Raw genomic sequence first — 19,331 nt, forward strand, 5'->3', positions numbered from 1 at the left:
AACTTATACTGGACTGTAAATTTTTACCCTTATTCAACTTAAAACTTTAAAAACAGAAATTATACAACTGAACTGTTGATATTTGTGCTGCAATACCAGCACACTTTGGAATATTTTGCTTCTAAATATACCTTGTTTTAGTTAAATAAAATAGAGCATTCCCTTGCGCCGAAGCATTTTTTCGATGTCCATAATAATCTTGTGTAACAATGACTTGTCATGATATGACGTCATAATGAATACTGGCTGTCTCATGTTGTGGGTACCAAGTATGTTTTAGACAGTAAGTGTTAACTTTCTTTGTATAATAGATATAGTCCTTAGGCATTTTAATTAGATTATTTGCATAGAAATGCCTATACATGTACCTTGCCTTAACTCACCTGCGATTTCAAAATGCTACTTCTCCGACAGCAATTAAACTTGGTACACAACTACACTTAGATACCGGTACATAATTTCTTTGTTGGGTTTTGATTTTGACAATTGCTGTTGCCCTGGTTACAGAAAAAAAAATGGAATTTTCTATGGCATCTTTCATAACTTTAAAAACACTACTACTACTACAGTTTGATATGATTGCAATCGAACTTGGTGTAAAAGTGAACTTTTCTGAGATGCATAATTCTGAAGTTCATTTTTAATTTTAAGCAGCAGTGATGCAAAGGTTACTAAACCATTCAGGTCCCCCTTTGGACTTTTGGTTTTGAATTCTTTCGGATAGCTTATTCAGCATATTGACTTAAAAATATTAATTATTGTAAAAAGGTAATATCCTTTTTTGTTTTCAGTGAACTGTGTTGGCATGGTCATACAAAAATTTCAAAATACATATACTTCTCTACCTACAGTTTTCAGATTTCTATCAAACTTGGCCCACAACAAGATTCATAATTGTGTAAATTGTTTCTGATTTCTGTAAATGGTTTTGCCATGGTTCTGAAATAGGAATTTCTATGAAATTTAAAATGCTGTTCCTCATATAGATGTGCTGTGATTTAGAACTTGAAACACAGGTATAATACAGCACTGTACATATTGATATTTTGATGAAGACAGGGATTTATCAGTACCTTCTCAGGGATGGAAATTCGGGCCTATTCCCAATTGAAAATGTGTTTAGCTTTTCCCAATTTGACAGTTTTTTTCCCAGTTGGTGAACAATGCTTTTATATTTAATTATCTTGGAAAAACACAAAGTAAAATTGTCAGATTGTCTGTAATTTTCCTCTATTTGACTCATTTAGCAAAGCTACGGTCATAACACATGTTTAAAACACACTGAAAACATTGCCAACTTTTAATCCAAATTTCCTCTGTTTTTTTTCTGAAAACGTGATATTTTGTAATTACATAGATTTATTGAGTTATTTCCATCTACTCAATTCATCTATGAGTGAATGGTAAGAACTGTAGGCATTATTTCAGATAGAAAAATATATTTTCAATGCATTTTTTACATATATGAAAAGGGAATTTTTGAGAAAATGTGTAGAACTAGCTTTTTGCAGGAGGTTTATAATCTCCATGCAGAAACAGATTCTAATGACCTAAATTGGAATCTCATACAAACATGTACTAACCTTAGTTGTACAAATACTTTATACTCATTGAAGTCAAATTTACTTTTATTAGTCTATTATTAGTCCCCTGCCGGTGAAACCAGAGGGGACTATAGGTTTCCTCCGAGTCTGTCTGTCTCTCTAGCTGTATGTTCGTCTGTCAGTCTGTCCCACTTGGTTTTCCGCACTTTCTTTCTAAATGCTTGCAGATATTGAGCTGATTTTTTGTATGTGAGTGTATCTTAATGAATTACAGGTCAAGTTTGCATTTCATTCCACTTCATTGATTTTTGACAGAATTTAGACCTTTTCAATTTTTCAAAGTTTTCCGCATTTTTTTTAAAACGCATGCAGATATTGAGCTGATTTTCGGTATGTGACTTTACCTTGATGAGTTATAGATCAAGTTTGCATTTCGTTCCTCTTCATTGATTTTTGACAGAGTTATGTCATTTTTAATTTTTAATGGGAACCAGATTACATTTGCCAGTAGGGGACTAGTATTGCTAATGCAATACTCTCAGAATGCTTGTTCATAATTGATCTTGTATGATGTTGGATCATGCATATTTAATTGTCTGTTTGGTTGCCCAATTAGAGTTCATGCTAAAATGTTAAATGAATTACACCTGAATACATGATGTAAGCAACATTCCTTATTTTTCCCAATTTCATCAAATAGCTGATAATTTTTCCCAATTCCCCAAAGATGACATTTCAAAAAAAAAAATAGGTTGATAAATCCCTGGAAGAATTTTGCAGTGGTTTATAAATTAAATTTTTCTCAAATTTCGACATACAGTTTTGACTAGTTTCAAAATCACATGGAAAATAAGTGTTGTAAACTATTACTTCTGTTTAAGAAATAAAGTATGCATTTTTGTACATGTTGTAGGATAACCTTTGAGGTCAAGTAACATTATTTTTGAAAAACAAAAGCAGAGGTATTACTCATGTTTTCGCAATATTTTGAAACTACATCCTACAGTTTTTAGCTCAACTGAGCTGAAAACTCAAGTGATCTTTTCTTATCACCTGTTGTCGTCTGTCTGTCCGTATGTCTGTAAACTTTTCACAGACAAGAGTCAAGAACCACTGGGATAAATTTAACCAAATTTGATACAAAGCATCCCTGGGTAAAGGGGATTCTAAATTGTTAAAATGAAGAGCCAAGTCCCATTCCAAAGGGGGATTATAAAAAAAAGGCAAAAAAAGGGTGTGGTCATTAAAAAAATCTTCTTCACAAGAATCACTGGGCCAGAAAAGCTGAAACTTAGTTGGAAGCTTCCTGAGAAAGTGTAGAACCTGTAAAAACTGAGCTGAAAGCTCAAGTGAGCTTTTCTGATCACATTTTGTCTGGCGTCTGTCTGTCTGTAAACTTTTCACATTTTCAACTTCTTCTCAAGAACTACTGGGCCAATTTTGACCAAACTTGCCACAAAGCAGCCTTGAGTCAAGGGGATTTTTAGAAGTTTGTTCAAATAAAGGACCATGCCCTCTTTCAAGGGGAGATAAGAATTAGTGAAAATTTAGTATTATCTTTCAAAAATCTTCTTCATAAGAACCATTAGGCCAGAAAAGTTTAAACTTACGTGAAACCTTCATTACATAGTGTAGATTCAAGTTTGTTCAAATCATTACTCCCTAGAGGTAGGGTGGGTCCACAATAGGGGATCAAAATTTTACATAGGAATATATAGGAAATTTTTTTAAAAATCTTCAACAAAGCTGTGATCAGTCACATGGAAGTATCCTCATGGAGTGTAGATTCAAGTTTGTTAAAATCAAGACCCCTGGGGCAGGGTGGAGCCACAATGTTTTACATTGGAATATATAGGAAAAAAAATCCTTTTCTCAAGAACAACAAAGCCATTGTTAATCATTTTGATATGGAAGCATACTCAGATAGTGTAGATTCAAAGTTCAAATGATGTGTGGGGAATAAGGTTTACATTGGATTGTATAGGAAAAAATCTTCTTCTCATTAAGGGCAAAGCCATGTTAAGTCTAACTGATATGGAAGCATCCTCAGGTAGTGTAGATTAAAGTTTGTATAAATGATGACCCCCAGGGATAGGGATGGGCCACAATGGGGGAAGAAATTTTTACAAAGGAATATAGGAAAAAATCTTCTGCTCAAGAATTGCAAAGTCATTTGTTATACTGATAAACAGAATCCTCAGGAAGTTTAAAATTCAAGTTCCCACCCCCATGTAAACTTTTCAGTACTGAACTGATTTGTGCTTCTTCCAAGCCAATGTGCTTACTGAGCATTGCTCAGGTGAGCGATGTGGCCTATGGGCCTCTTGTATTCAAATCTCGGCCCCTGTGTATAGGATGGGGCCACAGGAAACATATATTGGGGGGGGGGGGATCTGTTGCAGAACATCAGGGCCAAAGTGACTCAGGTGAGCGTTGTGGCCAATGGGACTCCTGATTTTAAAATGCAACAATTTTTCCTAGTCCAGATGCTACTTTTTTCTTCTATTTAATAAGTACAACCAGTAGAGCTTTAGTCTCACTAGATACGTCTGGTTAATAATTGGGTAATTATGGTTAATAATGAACATGATGAAGTTCACCCAGAAACATTTATCTTTCAGATCATATATGAATTTTATGAATTGCCATAATTGTGAAATAATTTCAATAGCATAGTGGAAATGCCATGGTATGAACATGAAATGTCACATGAAAAACAAGTGTTAGGAATTGTAATATTTCAAAGGTTAATATGAAGGCATATTTTAGAAATTGTTTAAAAAGCTTATCTTTGATTTAAGGACAACCACATGATTGAAGCAGTCCTTAAATGCCCCAGCCTAATGAAGATTGATAAACACAATGTCGACTACATTCACAGACAGATCCAAAACTTCAGGGAGAAATGGCTGCCTCAGGTACCATCAAGTGTCTTAAACATTAACATGATTGTAATATTTTGAAAGAATTTATGTGATCAACATTTTGTCGAAACATGTATATTTGTGTTTAAAAGAGAGTTTCTTGTATCCTTTTAAAATTCAAATGAAATCTCTTAAATATATGGGGAAAAGATTTATTTTGTAACCATTTCTGATAACATAAGCTATAAATGGTCCAAAAAAAAAACAAGAATTAACAAGTAGGTATACATATGTTAAGATAATCATTTCTCAGGTTTTAGAATATTCATATATTAAATTTTCATTGAATTATCTTGGGTTTTGTTTTTATAAAAGAAAAATTTCTTACACTGTTTATGCCTTTTAAAAATCTACCTCTTTTTACTCAGGTGCAAGCGAAGTTTGAGGTGCTTTTTGAGGACAGATTTACTGAGGAGATGTCTGAGGACCAGTTTCTGCAGGCAGTGACAGAATTCCAGGATGTCATCCGAGCAGACTCACTGTTCTCAAGTGCCAACTCAGAGGCTGAGAAAATTGTTGTAAGAAACTCGAACTGTGTTTTAATTTTATTTCAATTCATCATGCATCTTTTTTTTCCAGCCAGATTCTCACAGTTTGATTGCCCTGAGTTTAAAGGGGTAAACCTGTATAGTTAGGCCTTAATAATATTTTTGACATATAAATCTGTCTTTGAAAGTAAAAAAAAAATTGCTGTAGGAAATTAGGAAAATTATAAAAATGCATCATATTTGTACCCATTGTTTATATAAAATATTCCAGATAGTGATAGGACATTTTACACGATTGTTGGATTCTGGGAATCAAATTAAAGTGTTTTTTCTCTTTCATTTAGATTGATAAGCTTGCGAAGGAGATAGCTGAAGATGCTAGGTCAGGAGAACTCTTCTCCACCCATCAACAGGCCCCAGGAACACCAAGAAGTGTCCGATTATCCAGAAAACTCAGCTGCAACACACCCAAAACTCCAAGTAGGAATTTTATTTATCTTAACATCTACTTGTAGAGTATGAAATAGTTTTCATTTACTAAGAAAGAAATTAATTATTTCCTAATACTTTTAGACCGAGTGTTGATGTTTTTATTTTCAATAATGCAAACTTTTAAGCATCACTGTTAGTTTTGAGCTCTATGTGTCAGAGACCAGAAGAGCTCACGTAATAGTTAGGAGTCTGTCCATCACCTTCTGTTTGACTGTAATCTTTTTTGTCAAAATGCGACTCCTCCAACAGTTTTGGTCCGATTTCAGTATTACTTGGTATACAGGTAGACTATGCTAAATTTCATAAATCTGTACTTTCCTTTGTCATTTAGATGAACGGTGTTGCCAGGATTTTTAAAAATATAAATTTCTTTGAAATTCTATCAACACACTACTCCTCCTACAGTACAGTTGGTGTAATTTCAATAAAACTTTCTGCACAAGTAGACTACTCAAATAAACATAGTTTTGTTTATTAGTTTTTGATTTTGATGAACATTGTGGCCATAATTACTAAAAAACAGAAACTACACTAAGTTACATAGTCCTAGATGCCTGTCTTTAATTCTGATAAAAAACATTGCCATGGTTACTTAAGTAGAATTTCTTTCAAAATGCTACTCCTACAGTTTTGTTCCAATTTCAATAAAACTTGCTTCACAAGAAGACCACACTAAGGTACATACATTGTAATTCTTTTTATCGGTTTTTAATTTTGTCACATAACTTGACAGGTTACTTAAAATAGAAATTTCTGTGAAATTCTTTCAAAAGACTACTCCTCTTTGAGTTTTAGTTCATTTGCAATTAAACTTGCCACAAACCAAGGATCATTATTCTATTTATTGCTTTTGCCATACTTTTAAGTCCAAGTGCTACTTTTCTCTTCCTTCATTATAAGTACAAATCAGTAGAGCTACACTCTCATTAGAAACTTCTGGTGAAATCTCAGTGTAAAATAATTTATATAACTATAGGTTCAACATCTACCACACCAAAAAGGAACAGAAGGAGTATGACCTCAGTACTGGACTCCCCCACCCTGAAGATGCCTGAATCTCCGATATCCCCCATCAGTACCCCAAACAAACGGAAGAGGCGACGAGACAGTGATGAGGAATCTGGTGTACAGAAATCAAAACGAGACAGGAAGTACTCCCCACTGACATGGATGACCAGGAAGAACCCAGTTGTTGAGCACAACATGATGTCTTTGGTAAATTTTTCTTTGCCATAATGATACTCAATAATTATTATTTCACAAATCTAATTTTTAAAAGAAGTTTATCTGACTTAAGTTCTGTTCTTGGCATTTTTAAATTAGATTACAATCTTTCATTATATTAATTTAAGGTATGATTTATGTTGCTTAATAGAAGCTGACAAGAGTGACAGTTGCATTTTTTCCCCTTTGTTTGATAAAAGAGGGGGATGTTAATTTGGATCTGTCCATTCGTCATTCTATTAGTTCCTGTATGATATCTCCAAAAGTCCTTTAGGCTTTGTAGTGGAATTTAGACATAAATTCTTTTGACATAAAGAGACCCCTAGTGAATATAAGGTCAAAGGTCAAGGTCAGAAAGTGTTTTTGCATTGAAACCTGAGGTGATGACTCTCAATGATTTTAAGGCCAAAAGATGAAAGGTCAAGGTCACAAGTTCATATATATGGTATGAAATGGTTTCTGATTAACAATGCAGAAACTAAAATACAACCCCTGTTGATTTGGAGGTGAAGGGGTTGAAGGTCTGTTACAAACTGGTTTAGGCCATTCCAAGTTTTTTCTCTGTTTAGCGTCCACCCATATTTCAAAAACCTACCTACCTATTCACAAAAAACAATCAAGCCCAAAAAATAAAACACAGATTTTATAGTCCTAAAAATGACGCCATTTGTTAAACGATTTGATTTCATAAACCTATTTTTCTCATAAAAAGTTCAATTCCTTAGTAAAATGAAAGTATTTAATAGTTATAAGATACCTCACACTACATTTTCTAAACATATATAGAGTAAAATTGACAGAATTCAAAGATTTTGACCAGAATGATTAATTTCACGACTCCAATTCTTGTTTTTTTTTTCTGACATGGGGTGTCAAAAACCAAGGCGCACGCGGACGCTAAACATAGAAAAAATTTGGAATGGCCTTAGGTCTTCCACCCCATTATTCTATGCTTAAGTGAAGGACATAAATACCCTGAGTTAATTTGTGATGTATTTGTATTGAACATACTTTAGAGACTGGTTTCATTGTTGATGCACAAACTAACTGAGCTAAATATTTTTTGGGGATCTTGATTTGAGCCAAAACTTTTGTTAACAAACAGTAAACCTCTGATTAGTGGGGTAACTCTAAGTTTAAATCGCTGTTTGTCTTTATATCTTTAATTTTCTCAAATTTTGTGATGAATGGTATACAAAATTCGTTTGAATTTCATTTTTTTTTTCTCCATCTGATAGTAAATTGTCGTAACAAAAATTTTTTTTAGAATTTTTAGTAAACGGAGGGTTCTCCCCTTAGAAGACCCAAGCTACACTATCTTTTGTTTGATATCTTAAGAAGTACAAATAAGTAAGTAGCAAATAGAAAATGTATGTTAAAAGTGGCTTTGAAATGATCTATTTGATTTCAGCCTGCTTTACCTGACTATGACCCTGTTCACTTCCTGCGATGTCACTCCGAGGGAAATGACCCGTCTGATGAGGTGACAAAAGTCTGGAAGTGTGCTTTTGAACCCAGCATTGAAGATCCTGGTAAGTGTTTGAAATAAAATGGATCGGTAAAAGTATCTGCTTAATTAGCAATTCATGAACTTAAGTGATCTTAGTACACATTCATCTTAGTTCAATTACACAATTAGTATACACTTTTTGTTATGTTTGAAAAAATATTGTGATTTATTGTGAAGTGTTCTTTATTTCTCCAGTTAAAATGATAATTTATGACAAGAAAACTGCAAAATAAGATATTGAAATATGTTTAAAGAGTAAATACACTTTATCGTTGAAGGATAGTGATACTAAAAATAAATTTTGTACATATTCAGGAACTGGATGCTTGCAGGAATTGACCCCCCTGTACACTATGTGGTTAATTTGATAATTTGCTTAGTGTCCTCATATTTTAGGTTTCTATAATTTCGTAAACTTTATATAATTTCTGGGTTAGGTCTAAAGATTTCATATTTGTAAAATTTTCATTTAGAGTATGAAAAGAGATTATTAAAAAGCCTTAATGAAAATTGTATATTTTGACAGAGAAGACAACCAACCTGTTGGCCAGTTGTGGGGGACAGACCGTGTGTCTGACGGACTGTAACACAGGAAAGGTGATGAAACGCTATAAAGATGACAACAAACACGAGGTAGGATTACATGTTTGCAAAATATTCATATTAAAATTTATTCAAAACTCAGAATATCTGACCCACAAAGCATTTAACTGCTGATCTGAATACATGATTAGATTTTTTCAAGAATACCTCACGTAGGTGTACAAACACTAACCACCATATGCATAGTGTTAGACAACTCCCATTTTCTTTCTCACAGTGCTTCTACACTCTGGCGTGGACCACAGTTCGTCTGGAGAACAACAAACAAGAGAAGACAAATCTACTAGCAGTAGCAGGTACAGCACTGAGAAATCAGTTCTTGTGCTTCTAGTTTTTAAAATTAAATGGAATTGAATATTTTGTTTGTGTGCCCGTCGTTTTAAATAAGGGAATAGATTATCAATAACCATTCATAAATTATCTGTTATACTCCCACCTCCCTTTGTTAAAAAAATATAATGATAAAATATTTAGGGTGTTCATATTTGCATCTTGTTTTGCATAATATTTGTTTTATGATTATGAGGTAAAAGGGCACAGTTTTTGTACTGAAAGAAAGAACTTTGGTTTCTGTTCAATAATATTTTAAACTCTCAAATCTCACTGTAACCTCTGAATGTAAAAAGAGATTTTTGATATAAGTTGAGCATCCACATCATTTGGACACATCTACGAGGGGTTATCAAAAAGTTCGTGGACTAGCGCCATAAAATTAAAACCGCTTTAAATACACCAATGAATTTTAATACATTTAGCTAGCATTATCTTTTCTATCTATAGAATAAACCGTAAATCATAAAATATTTTTTTTAACAAATTGTAAATGTTTTTGTAAGCAATGGTATGTCCAAGCGGCGCAACCTCAAATATGACGTTTTTTCTACCTCGGTGTAACTGAGAAAAACTCTTTTGATATGAGCATTTGTCGTCCAAAAATCCGGTTAATTCAGGCATATGATACAACACAATTGTTCCGTAAAATTTTCAATTTTTACCCCATTCTGTAAATTCTATGAAATTTTATCGTAAATTTTATATGGAGTATCCAAACAATTAAGAACTTGAAAATGGCGTCAAAAAGAGGGAGGGGTTTCTGTTTCCAACATTCTTTAAAGTTTCGCACCTGGAAAAACTGGTATAGACCTAGAAAATGTTTAAATCGGCTACAGAAAAATAAGATACACCCAGAGTACTCATTTTAAATACCCAAAAAGATTCAGAGAGTTGAAAGATGCACAGTTAAAGTCAATTTGTAGTCAGGGTGTCAAAAATCAGTCACGTCGAAAAGTGACGTTGATCATGTTTGGTAAAAGTTGAACTCCAACAAGCTAAGTATTCTGACATAATCAAGTGAGGATCTTTCCTTATATATAGATACATTTACAATATTATATGCAATGAAAGCAGCTGTTCATGACATTGTAAAGTCACATAAACAAGACGGGCTAAAGTCCTTACTTAACTCCAGGTAATCACATCAAGATAAGTGTATAAGGTAGACGGAGTGGACATTGAGAAACAATGAGAAACAATGACGTTGTCGGACGTCATGAAACTAAACGGCGACTGCGCCGGATGATTACACAATGTCTTTTTTAATTTAGAATAATTTGGCAAATTATCAACTTATTAAGCTAAAATGTTCAACATTTCTTAAACTTTTGTTGATTTATGATTTTCATAAATTTTATAAGCACAGACTACATAGTATTAATTTTATCGCATCAGTCCACGAACTTTTTGATAACCCCTCGTAGGTTTTAACTGTATAGTTTTAACTGTATAGTTTAACAATGAGCTTAAAAGTCCGTAGTGAGATGTTTTTGATTTGAGTTATCATGATGCTGGCTCATTTTATGACTGTTGAAAAAGTTCTAAAGTAACATTATGTATTAAACTCACTGATATTTTTTCCCATTTCACAGGTCAGAGTGCAGACATCAAGTTGATCCACCCCTCCCAGTTTATGATGTATGCCACACTTGAAGGTCACAGAAAATATATCAGCTGTTTAACCTTTCACCCCAAACAGCCAACAATTCTTTTTAGTAAGTGTTGCTTCCATAAATGTGCTTAAAGTTTAATGATCTACCCATTTCTGGTATTTTAACTTTAATTTTGACACTTTTTCCATGGCCATTCTTCTTTGAAGGTTTTAGTAAATAAATTCACATTTAGTATACAGCTTCTTAAATTCGGAATTTGTTTTTCTTATTTAGGTGGAAGTAATGACAGGAAGATTATTGTTTGGGACATAGGAATTCCTGATATGAGGGACTACACTGTGCTGTTCAAGTATGTTATCAGAGATATTGAATTCTGAAATACTGTACAATTCATCTATCAAATTCATTCATTATTTTCTTGAATAAATTAACATTGGACAAAAACATTGAAAATTTATGAGTATGTTCATGAAATTTGGTAAACTACGCATTCTCAATTCACCAATTGCCCATTCTCACAGATTCTTGTTTGTCACATTAAAGGATAACAATTTCTCCAAAAATCTCTTACAGGAAATTACATGTACTCCAGGCCCCAGACACTGATGCTCTGAACCTGGTACTGAGCATGCCCAGTCAGACCCTGCTGGCAGGATGTGAAGACTCCTGTTTTGGATGGAAGGCAGACAATGTGGACAAATTATCTAGGTATTAGTCTAAAATGTTGAAAATAAGAGTAGCAATGTTGGTTTATCTAAATTACAATGTACATTATGAAAATACACTATAGCAACAGTGCTTTCAGAACTGGAAAAAAAATTGACAAGAATCCAGGAATGTTAATGAATCTTCATCTATGTGATAGTGAAGAATGATTACCTGTTGACTATATTGATCTGTCAAAGAAAATGTTCTAATTAAATCAATTATTTTTATATTATTAATTTACATCTTTGGTTATTAAGAATCATAGCTAAATTTGCAGTATAATGATTTTCAGGACCCCTGATTACCAGTTTTACCTACCCACAGTGTCCAGTGATACTGAGAGTAACGTCACTACACAGAGGGAGACAGTGGATGGGCTTGCAGCTCTACAGAATGGATATGTTGGTATGTGACATATGAAAAGAATGTTAAATTTTACTCTTAAATAATTGTAGGCTTTTCATTGTCAAGCATGTGTTTTACTACTTCAGAAAAATGCATAAGTACTCTTAAAAATCAATCATTTTGAATTATTTATTTTGGAATGATGTCAAAGTTAAACAGGATATGCTTCCCAAAATATGATAATGTTTTGAATTAAAACTTGGAGAAATATTGCTTTTGAAATTAAAAATTTAAAAAAAGTATATGAGATTGAACAGTTGGCAAGACCTATTTAAGCTTTCTCCCAATTGTATGGCTTTATAAATATATTTATAAATTAAATGTCCAAAATACATCTCTTACTTGTAAGTTATATTGAGTTAAATTCAGATTGTTTTGATTTTGTTTGCAGTGACAAAATGTGTGGGAGATGACATCATCAGTGTATGGAATGTCAAAGATCAACTACCCTCCAAGGTCACGTCTATCTCAGATAAAAGCAAGGTCAAGACCAGCACAAAATCCATAGGGGTCAAACCAACCGCTCTACTCCACTATACAAGACAGACTGTTGACTACATCAACATCGGGGCAACCAAAGGTAGGAACATGTATTTACATGGTGAACATGTCATACATGGTGAACATATGTCATATGGTCAAGTTGGATATATGTCAGTCAGTTTTAAAAATGTATGAAATAACATCAAAGAGAAAAGCAAGATTTTGGTAGGAATTTTATTCACCTTCATCAATAGTACAATAGCATGTTTAGGAAAAACTTTTCATATTGGGCGAGTTTAACGCAAGTGGATTTAAAAGATATTTCCAGTATTTCATCCAGATACAGTCAAACATATCACATTTATCTTAAACTCAGTAGAATACACAAAATCCAAGGAATAGATCCAATTTCAGTTGAAAAGCTTGGGCATAGTCAAATTACTGGGGCTTGAAGGACACAGCACCAAGTGTCATTTTGTCATGTGATAATATAATGGGTTTTTTTTCTTCAGAAATGATGGTGGTAGGAGATGATGATGGTAAACTGAGACTGTACAATGTGGGAAAGGTGACCAGCAGGAAGTCAAAGCCATGTGATGACATCCTGCAGCCCTCAAGGGTATGTCTCAAGAACTGAAAGTTTCTAATAAATCTTAAACAACATGCATCGAATATTTTCAAGTTTTGATACGTTACTCTAATTTAACATAAGATAAAATTATCTCAGTTGATATTGATCAGAAGTCTCAAGGAAATATCTTTACTGGTTCAAAACTCAAAATGGCGCCTATATGAAATGTATCAGTTTTCTCATGGTAAATTAACAATATCAGTTACATGTACATGTTATCTCAACTTAACCATATTATGCAGTCCTTTTTTTGTTTGTTTGTTTGTTTTTTTTTTTGTTTTTTTTTGTTTTTTTTTTGTAGACTTTATAGGTTGATTTTATGAGATAACTCAAACTTATTCTTTGAGATAGCTGTCTTTTACTACCTTATCTATTTTCTAGCTTTGTGCTTTCTTTTATGTCAAATAATAAAGGTTTTTTTTTTGTTGCAGGTTTTAGAGTGGCCTGAGATTTCTGATGGACCTATGAAGCCATTCTGTCAGAAAGAGGTACATTTGATTTATAAATCTAGTATTAACTTTTAATATTACTGTACATCATTTTTAAGCCAGTGGTGGCCAATTTTTGTGAACTGTTCAATATTTAAGGGTGTGTTGGAAAATAATTTCATGGGTATGTCATATTATGAAAGTGACATCCTATACATCAGTTGAAATGATATCATTGAAATGGTAAATCCTATAAAATGAGATTGATGACAAACAGTGCTATGAAGCTGTAAAGTTTATTGTGATGGATGTTCATTGTCATGCCCTTTCAGTTCTTTGTGGTACCTTCATTCAAAAACATATACATGTACATGTAGTAAAATTGCATATAAACTATAGTTTGTACCCTTTAAGAGTACAGATGTATTTTTATTTTGGGACTTTTACATCTTGTTAGTAGGTTAAAACCGTTTTGATTTAATTGGCAGCAGGACATTTTTATGTTGTTAAGGAAGTAACCAATCAAGATTAACAATTATATGCTCAATGTGCTCAACTTTTTGAGTTCATGTACAAAGAGAACTCTTGAAAAATAATTATTAGCTTCCTTTATGCATGTACAGTTGTCTATATTTTTGTTTTCTCTGTTTCAGACTGTTGTTGTGAACAGTGCCTGTGCCAGCTATGATAAGGAGTATATTGCATGTGGGACAGACAACAATCTGGTGTGTGTTTGGAGGAGACAGAGGGGGAGCTGTGGGGAGGAGGACATGAACTGTGATTGAAGGAGGGGACAAATAGCTACAGCTGAAGGGGGTACACAGAATGGGAGAGGACATGAACTGTGATTAAAGGGGAGCAAACAGCTTCAGCTACTGGAACATAAAGACAGAATGGGGAGTAGTGATGTGTTGAGTTACTGTTAGGTGTATTCATCTACTTGGTAGAACATGAATTCCTTCACTTTGGGACTGAGATTTCAGGGGTTCGATATAATATGATTGAGGTCTTTGACTTTACTAATGGAAACATGCATTTATAAAATTTGGCTTGGAGTCATTTTTTGATAGACTGTGACATACATGTGGGTTTTTTTTTATCATGTATCATGAAGGATAAAATCTTTTGATAAAGGGATATATCTTTGTACAGTTATGAATGATACTTAAATTCTTCAAACAGTTATATGAATTATGCAGGACATTTGTCATTCTTGTGATTTATCATGATATTGGAGTGTTTTGAATTATGAATATAGAATGTTTCATAAGGGCTATTCCAGGAAAAAATGTATGGGAGGGTTGGACGGCACTTCATATATTTTTGTATGGGTAGTGGGTCTGGAGCAATTAAATTTGTAAGGGTGGTTGTCCTCACTCGATATATTTTTAGATGGGTGGTTGTATTTACCCTCACAAATAATCAAGTGCAAAGTACTTCTTTCCTCTCATTTTGTATAAATCAGTGAATACTGATATTTTCGTCCTAAACAGTTGTTAAGTGTGTTTACATTGAAAGTGAAAGTAGAATCGAACAAAACGGAAACAAGGGCAGATAACTATAAAAGCATGTGCAACTGTGACTGCAATGACAGTGGGGGGTTGGAAAACGGATTAGTTGTGCTTTGGACTCACTGGTCCAGTTTCTTTTCGCCAGTTTAATTAAACATGATTACATTGGTAAATTAAATGATATTAGAAACAATCAGAAAGATCGTTTTATTTTAAACCGAAAGTAGAAAAAAACGTATCTGATAATGAACGTTTTAGAGCATGACTACGGAGTTTGCAAGTCAAATATTTTACTTTATACCACATACAGAGTAAAAGGAAGATGAGATATGAGTTTGAAAACAATATGAAATATATTATGTCAAAAACATGCCAGTCCTTAACCTGTTAAGTGTTAACTTGTCGAACTTGAATGTACCAATGGTCTAAGTTGTTAAATGGGATTTAGAATTCTTTAAATATATTTTTTTTAATCAAAGTTTTCACTTCACAGACACTGCCTACAGAAGTTTAGTCCCCCCCCCCCCCCAAAAAAAAAAAAAAAAAAAAAAACAGGAATCATTTTGTTATGAACAAGGTGAACAACAATTGTTAAGGATAGCTAGGCTATAATTTACAATATTTAATTAATTGTAGGAATGTCATTTCTACTAGTACATGTGTATACATACTTGTAAAAGCTTTACCTAAGCTTTACAGACTACAAAGTCATGTATCAGAACAGATATACAAATCACTATAATAAAGGCTTTCAGTGGTGTGTATCATAGGCCTAAAGGAACATATCTTTTTAAGCTGTAGCAGGAACACAGGGAACTGTTTTACAAAAAAACTTATTACTAAGACTAAAAAATTTAGTTGTTCATAAAATCTTACAAAACTTATGTTTTTGTTAAAAATTGTTGGCATAAAACTATCTTATTTTTTTTTTCAAAAAGATTTAAAACATTTTTAAAGTAATGCAAAAAAGAAATTTATTTGCATAATAACATTTGGATCTTAGTCATAAGTTCTTTTGTAAAATGGGCCCTGGTTGGATAGATGTCAAATCCCAACACTCATTCGAAGTCAGATAAATTACAATACCTGAAAAAAGTACATAAAATTTTATTGCATATATATGTGTGACACAATTTTTTTTTTTAAATTTAAATGGGTGGTTGTATCAAAAGCAATTTTAAATTGATGGGGGGTGGGGTAGAAGGTAATTAAAAATGTATGGGTGGTGGGGTAAAAATAAAAGTGCCTTCCAACCCCCCAACCCCCCCATACAATTTTTCCTGGAATAGCCCTAAATAATTGTCTTAGATAATATTTTGTGTTACTAGTCATTAGTCAAATGAATGTATTTTAACATTAATTATGAATTTGCTGAAACACAAGACTGCAAAAAAAAAATCCATTGTGTAGTGCTATTGACTAACTGTATATAGCTAAAAACTCAGTATTACATTGTATTGTATGCAGGTGAGAAATTGTTAACAATATGGTAAATATTGAGAATATGTGTTTAAAAATATAAAGGTTTATATTTTGTTTGCCATGTTGTTATGTCTGGGTTGTAGTTTTTAGTAACTGTTTTGGTTTGGTTTTCTTACTTATTATTTCAAAAGGGATTTTAAAAATTAGTTTTAAATATGTTTTTAAGAGTTTATTTTCAAAAAATTGTTCTAAAATTAGATTTCTTTTAAACGGTAGATATTTTGTATTCATTCTAAAGATATTTTTACTGGTAGTATTATTATAATCATTTTTAAATTAGCTGTTATTGATTTGCATTGATATGATTTGAATGAAACTGAGGTAATCAGCAGAGTAAATGTTTTCAAGTATAGAGTCTTTCTTTCCAGTTTTGTTGAATTAAAAAACTGATAAAACACAGGTATTTATTTTTTTTATAGAACAAGGATCAGAATTAATGCTGTGCGAGTCCTTTTCATTGGGAGTACAGGGTCTGAATGTACAAATAATATTGGCATTGACATTTGTAACCCCCTACCCCTTACATTTACACCCCACCCCACCCCAAATCTTTGATTTAAATATGCCTGTGAACAATGTTCGTTTTTCTCTGTAATGGTCTTTTGGTAGTTATCTGTGGAAGTTATAATAGGTAGTCCTCTGATGAAATGATTGTAGATAGATGATAAAAGACTAAAATATGCAGCAGAATTTTGTTTAATATTTACAAAATACTAGTATATTATCATGTGTAATGTTAAATTGTATGTGCTGCAGTGCATTAGATGAGCATTGACTGCCTACAATTTACCTACAATTTTCGATTTTGCATTACAAAATAAAAGTGAACATTTATATGTACACAGGCATCTATAGCAATACATAATATACATAGATCTGACATAATCTGGAAGAAAAGTTAAAAAAAAAAAATGACAAACTGCAAACATCAAGAGTTAAAACATTTATCTGTGGTTAGGGGTAATGTTTTATATCCTTTTTAGCTCACCTGAGCTGAAAGCTCAAGTGAGCTTTTCTGATCACCTGTTGTCTGTCGTCCGTCCATCTGTCTGTAAACTTTTCACATTTTCAACTTCTTCTCAAGAACCACTGGGCCAATTTTAACCAAATTTGATAGAAAGCATCCTTGAGTGAGGGGGAGTTTAAATTGTTAAAATAAAGGGCCAAACTCCCTTACAAGGGGAGATAATCAAGAAAAGACAAAAATAGGGTGCTGTCATTAAAAAATCTTCTTCTCAAGAACCACTGGTCCAGAAAAGCTGAAACTTATGTGGAAGCATTCTGGGGTAATGTAGATTCTAAATTGTTAAAATCATGACCCCCGGGGGAAGGGCGGGGCCACAATAGGGAATCCAAGTTTTACATTGAAATATATAGAAAAAATCTTTAAAAATCTTCTTCTCAAGAACCACTGGGCCAGAAAAGCTGAAACTTATGTGGAAGCATTCTGGGGTAATGTAGATTCTAAATTGTTTAAATCATGACCCCCTGGGGAAGGGCGGGGCCACAATAGGGAATCCAAGTTTTACATTGAAATATATAGAAAAAATCTTTAAAAATCTTCTTCTCAAGAACCACTGGGCCAGAAAAGCTGAAACTTATGTGGAAGCATTCTGGGGAAGTGTAAATTCTTAATTGTTAAAATCATGACCCCTGGGGGAAGGGCGGGGCCACAATAGGGAATCCAAGTTTTACATTGAAATATACAGAAAAAATCTTTAAATATCTTCTTCTCAAGAACCACTGGTCCAGAAAAGCTGAAACTTATGTGGAAGCATTCTGGGGTAGTGTAAATTCTAAATTGTTAAAAACCCCCTGGGGAAGGGCGGGGCCACAATAGGGAATCCAAGTTTTACATTGAAATATATTGAAAAAAATCTTTAAAAATCTTCTTCTCAAGAACCACTGGTCCAGAAAAGCTGAAACTTATGTGGAAGCATTCTGGGGTAATGTAGATTCTAAATTGTTAAAATCATGACCCCCGGGGGAAGGGCGGGGCCACAATAGGGAATCCAAGTTTTACATTGAAATATATAGAAAAAATCTTTAAAAATCTTCTTCTCAAGAACCACTGGGCCAGAAAAGCTGAAACTTATGTGGAAGCATTCTGGGGTAATGTAGATTCTAAATTGTTTAAATCATGACCCCCTGGGGAAGGGCGGGGCCACAATAGGGAATCCAAGTTTTACATTGAAATATATAGAAAAAATCTTTAAAAATCTTCTTCTCAAGAACCACTGGGCCAGAAAAGCTGAAACTTATGTGGAAGCATTCTGGGGTAGTGTAAATATTAAATTGTTAAAATCATGACCCCCTGGGGAAGGGCGGGGCCACAATAGGGAATCCAAGTTTTACATTGAAATATATAGAACAAATCTTCTTCTCAAGAACCACTGAGCCAGAAAAGCTGAAACTTATGTGGAAGCATTCTGGGGTAATGTCGATTCTAAATTGTTAAAATCATGACCCCCGGGGGAAGGGCGGGGCCACAATAGGGAATCCAAGTTTTACATTGAAATATATAGAACAAATCTTAAAAAATCTTCTTCTCAAGAACCACTGGGCCAGAAAAGCTGAAACTTATGTGGAAGCATCCTTGGGTAGTGTAAATTTTCAATTTTCAAAATTATGACCCCCGGGGGCAGGGCGCGGCCACAATAGGGAATCCAATTTTTATATTGAAAGATATAGAACCACTTGGTCAGAAAAGCTGACTTTTGTAGAAGCATCCTGGGGCAGCGTAAATTCTAAATTATTCAAATCTTGACCCCTGGGGGTAGGGCAGGGCCACAATAGGGAATCCAAGTTTTACATTGAAATATGTAGGAAAAATCTTTTAAAATTCCCTCAAGAACCGCTTGGCCAGTAAAGCTGAAACTTATATGGAAACATCCTGGGGTAGTGTAGATTTTAAATTTTTAAAATCATGACCCCAGTGGGTAGGGTGGGGCC

At 33.5% G+C, this 19,331-nt stretch overlaps 1 protein-coding gene across 1 annotated transcript in view; it reads left to right on the plus strand.

Annotated features, from left to right (window-relative positions):
- LOC133188315 (leucine-rich repeat and WD repeat-containing protein 1-like) overlaps window positions 1-14,866 on the plus strand; it is an 89,770-nt gene extending 74,904 nt beyond the window's left edge. Inside the window, exons 4-18 of the mRNA XM_061323687.1 lie at window positions 4,346-4,462; window positions 4,837-4,986; window positions 5,301-5,436; window positions 6,425-6,663; window positions 8,084-8,204; window positions 8,709-8,815; window positions 9,003-9,081; window positions 10,711-10,833; window positions 11,005-11,080; window positions 11,305-11,439; window positions 11,732-11,844; window positions 12,236-12,424; window positions 12,840-12,946; window positions 13,390-13,446; window positions 14,040-14,866. Of these exons, the coding sequence (XP_061179671.1) occupies window positions 4,346-4,462; window positions 4,837-4,986; window positions 5,301-5,436; window positions 6,425-6,663; window positions 8,084-8,204; window positions 8,709-8,815; window positions 9,003-9,081; window positions 10,711-10,833; window positions 11,005-11,080; window positions 11,305-11,439; window positions 11,732-11,844; window positions 12,236-12,424; window positions 12,840-12,946; window positions 13,390-13,446; window positions 14,040-14,171 (1,881 nt within the window). The 3' untranslated portion in view covers window positions 14,172-14,866. The remainder of the gene's footprint in view (window positions 1-4,345; window positions 4,463-4,836; window positions 4,987-5,300; window positions 5,437-6,424; window positions 6,664-8,083; window positions 8,205-8,708; window positions 8,816-9,002; window positions 9,082-10,710; window positions 10,834-11,004; window positions 11,081-11,304; window positions 11,440-11,731; window positions 11,845-12,235; window positions 12,425-12,839; window positions 12,947-13,389; window positions 13,447-14,039) is intronic.
- The last annotated feature ends 4,465 nt before the right edge of the window (window positions 14,867-19,331 follow it).

Source organism: Saccostrea echinata, unplaced genomic scaffold (genome assembly GCF_033153115.1).
Source record: "Saccostrea echinata isolate AGI-Se365-2 ecotype Australia unplaced genomic scaffold, CSIRO_AGI_Sech_v1 ptg000016l, whole genome shotgun sequence".
NCBI classification, from domain to species: domain Eukaryota; kingdom Metazoa; phylum Mollusca; class Bivalvia; order Ostreida; family Ostreidae; genus Saccostrea; species Saccostrea echinata.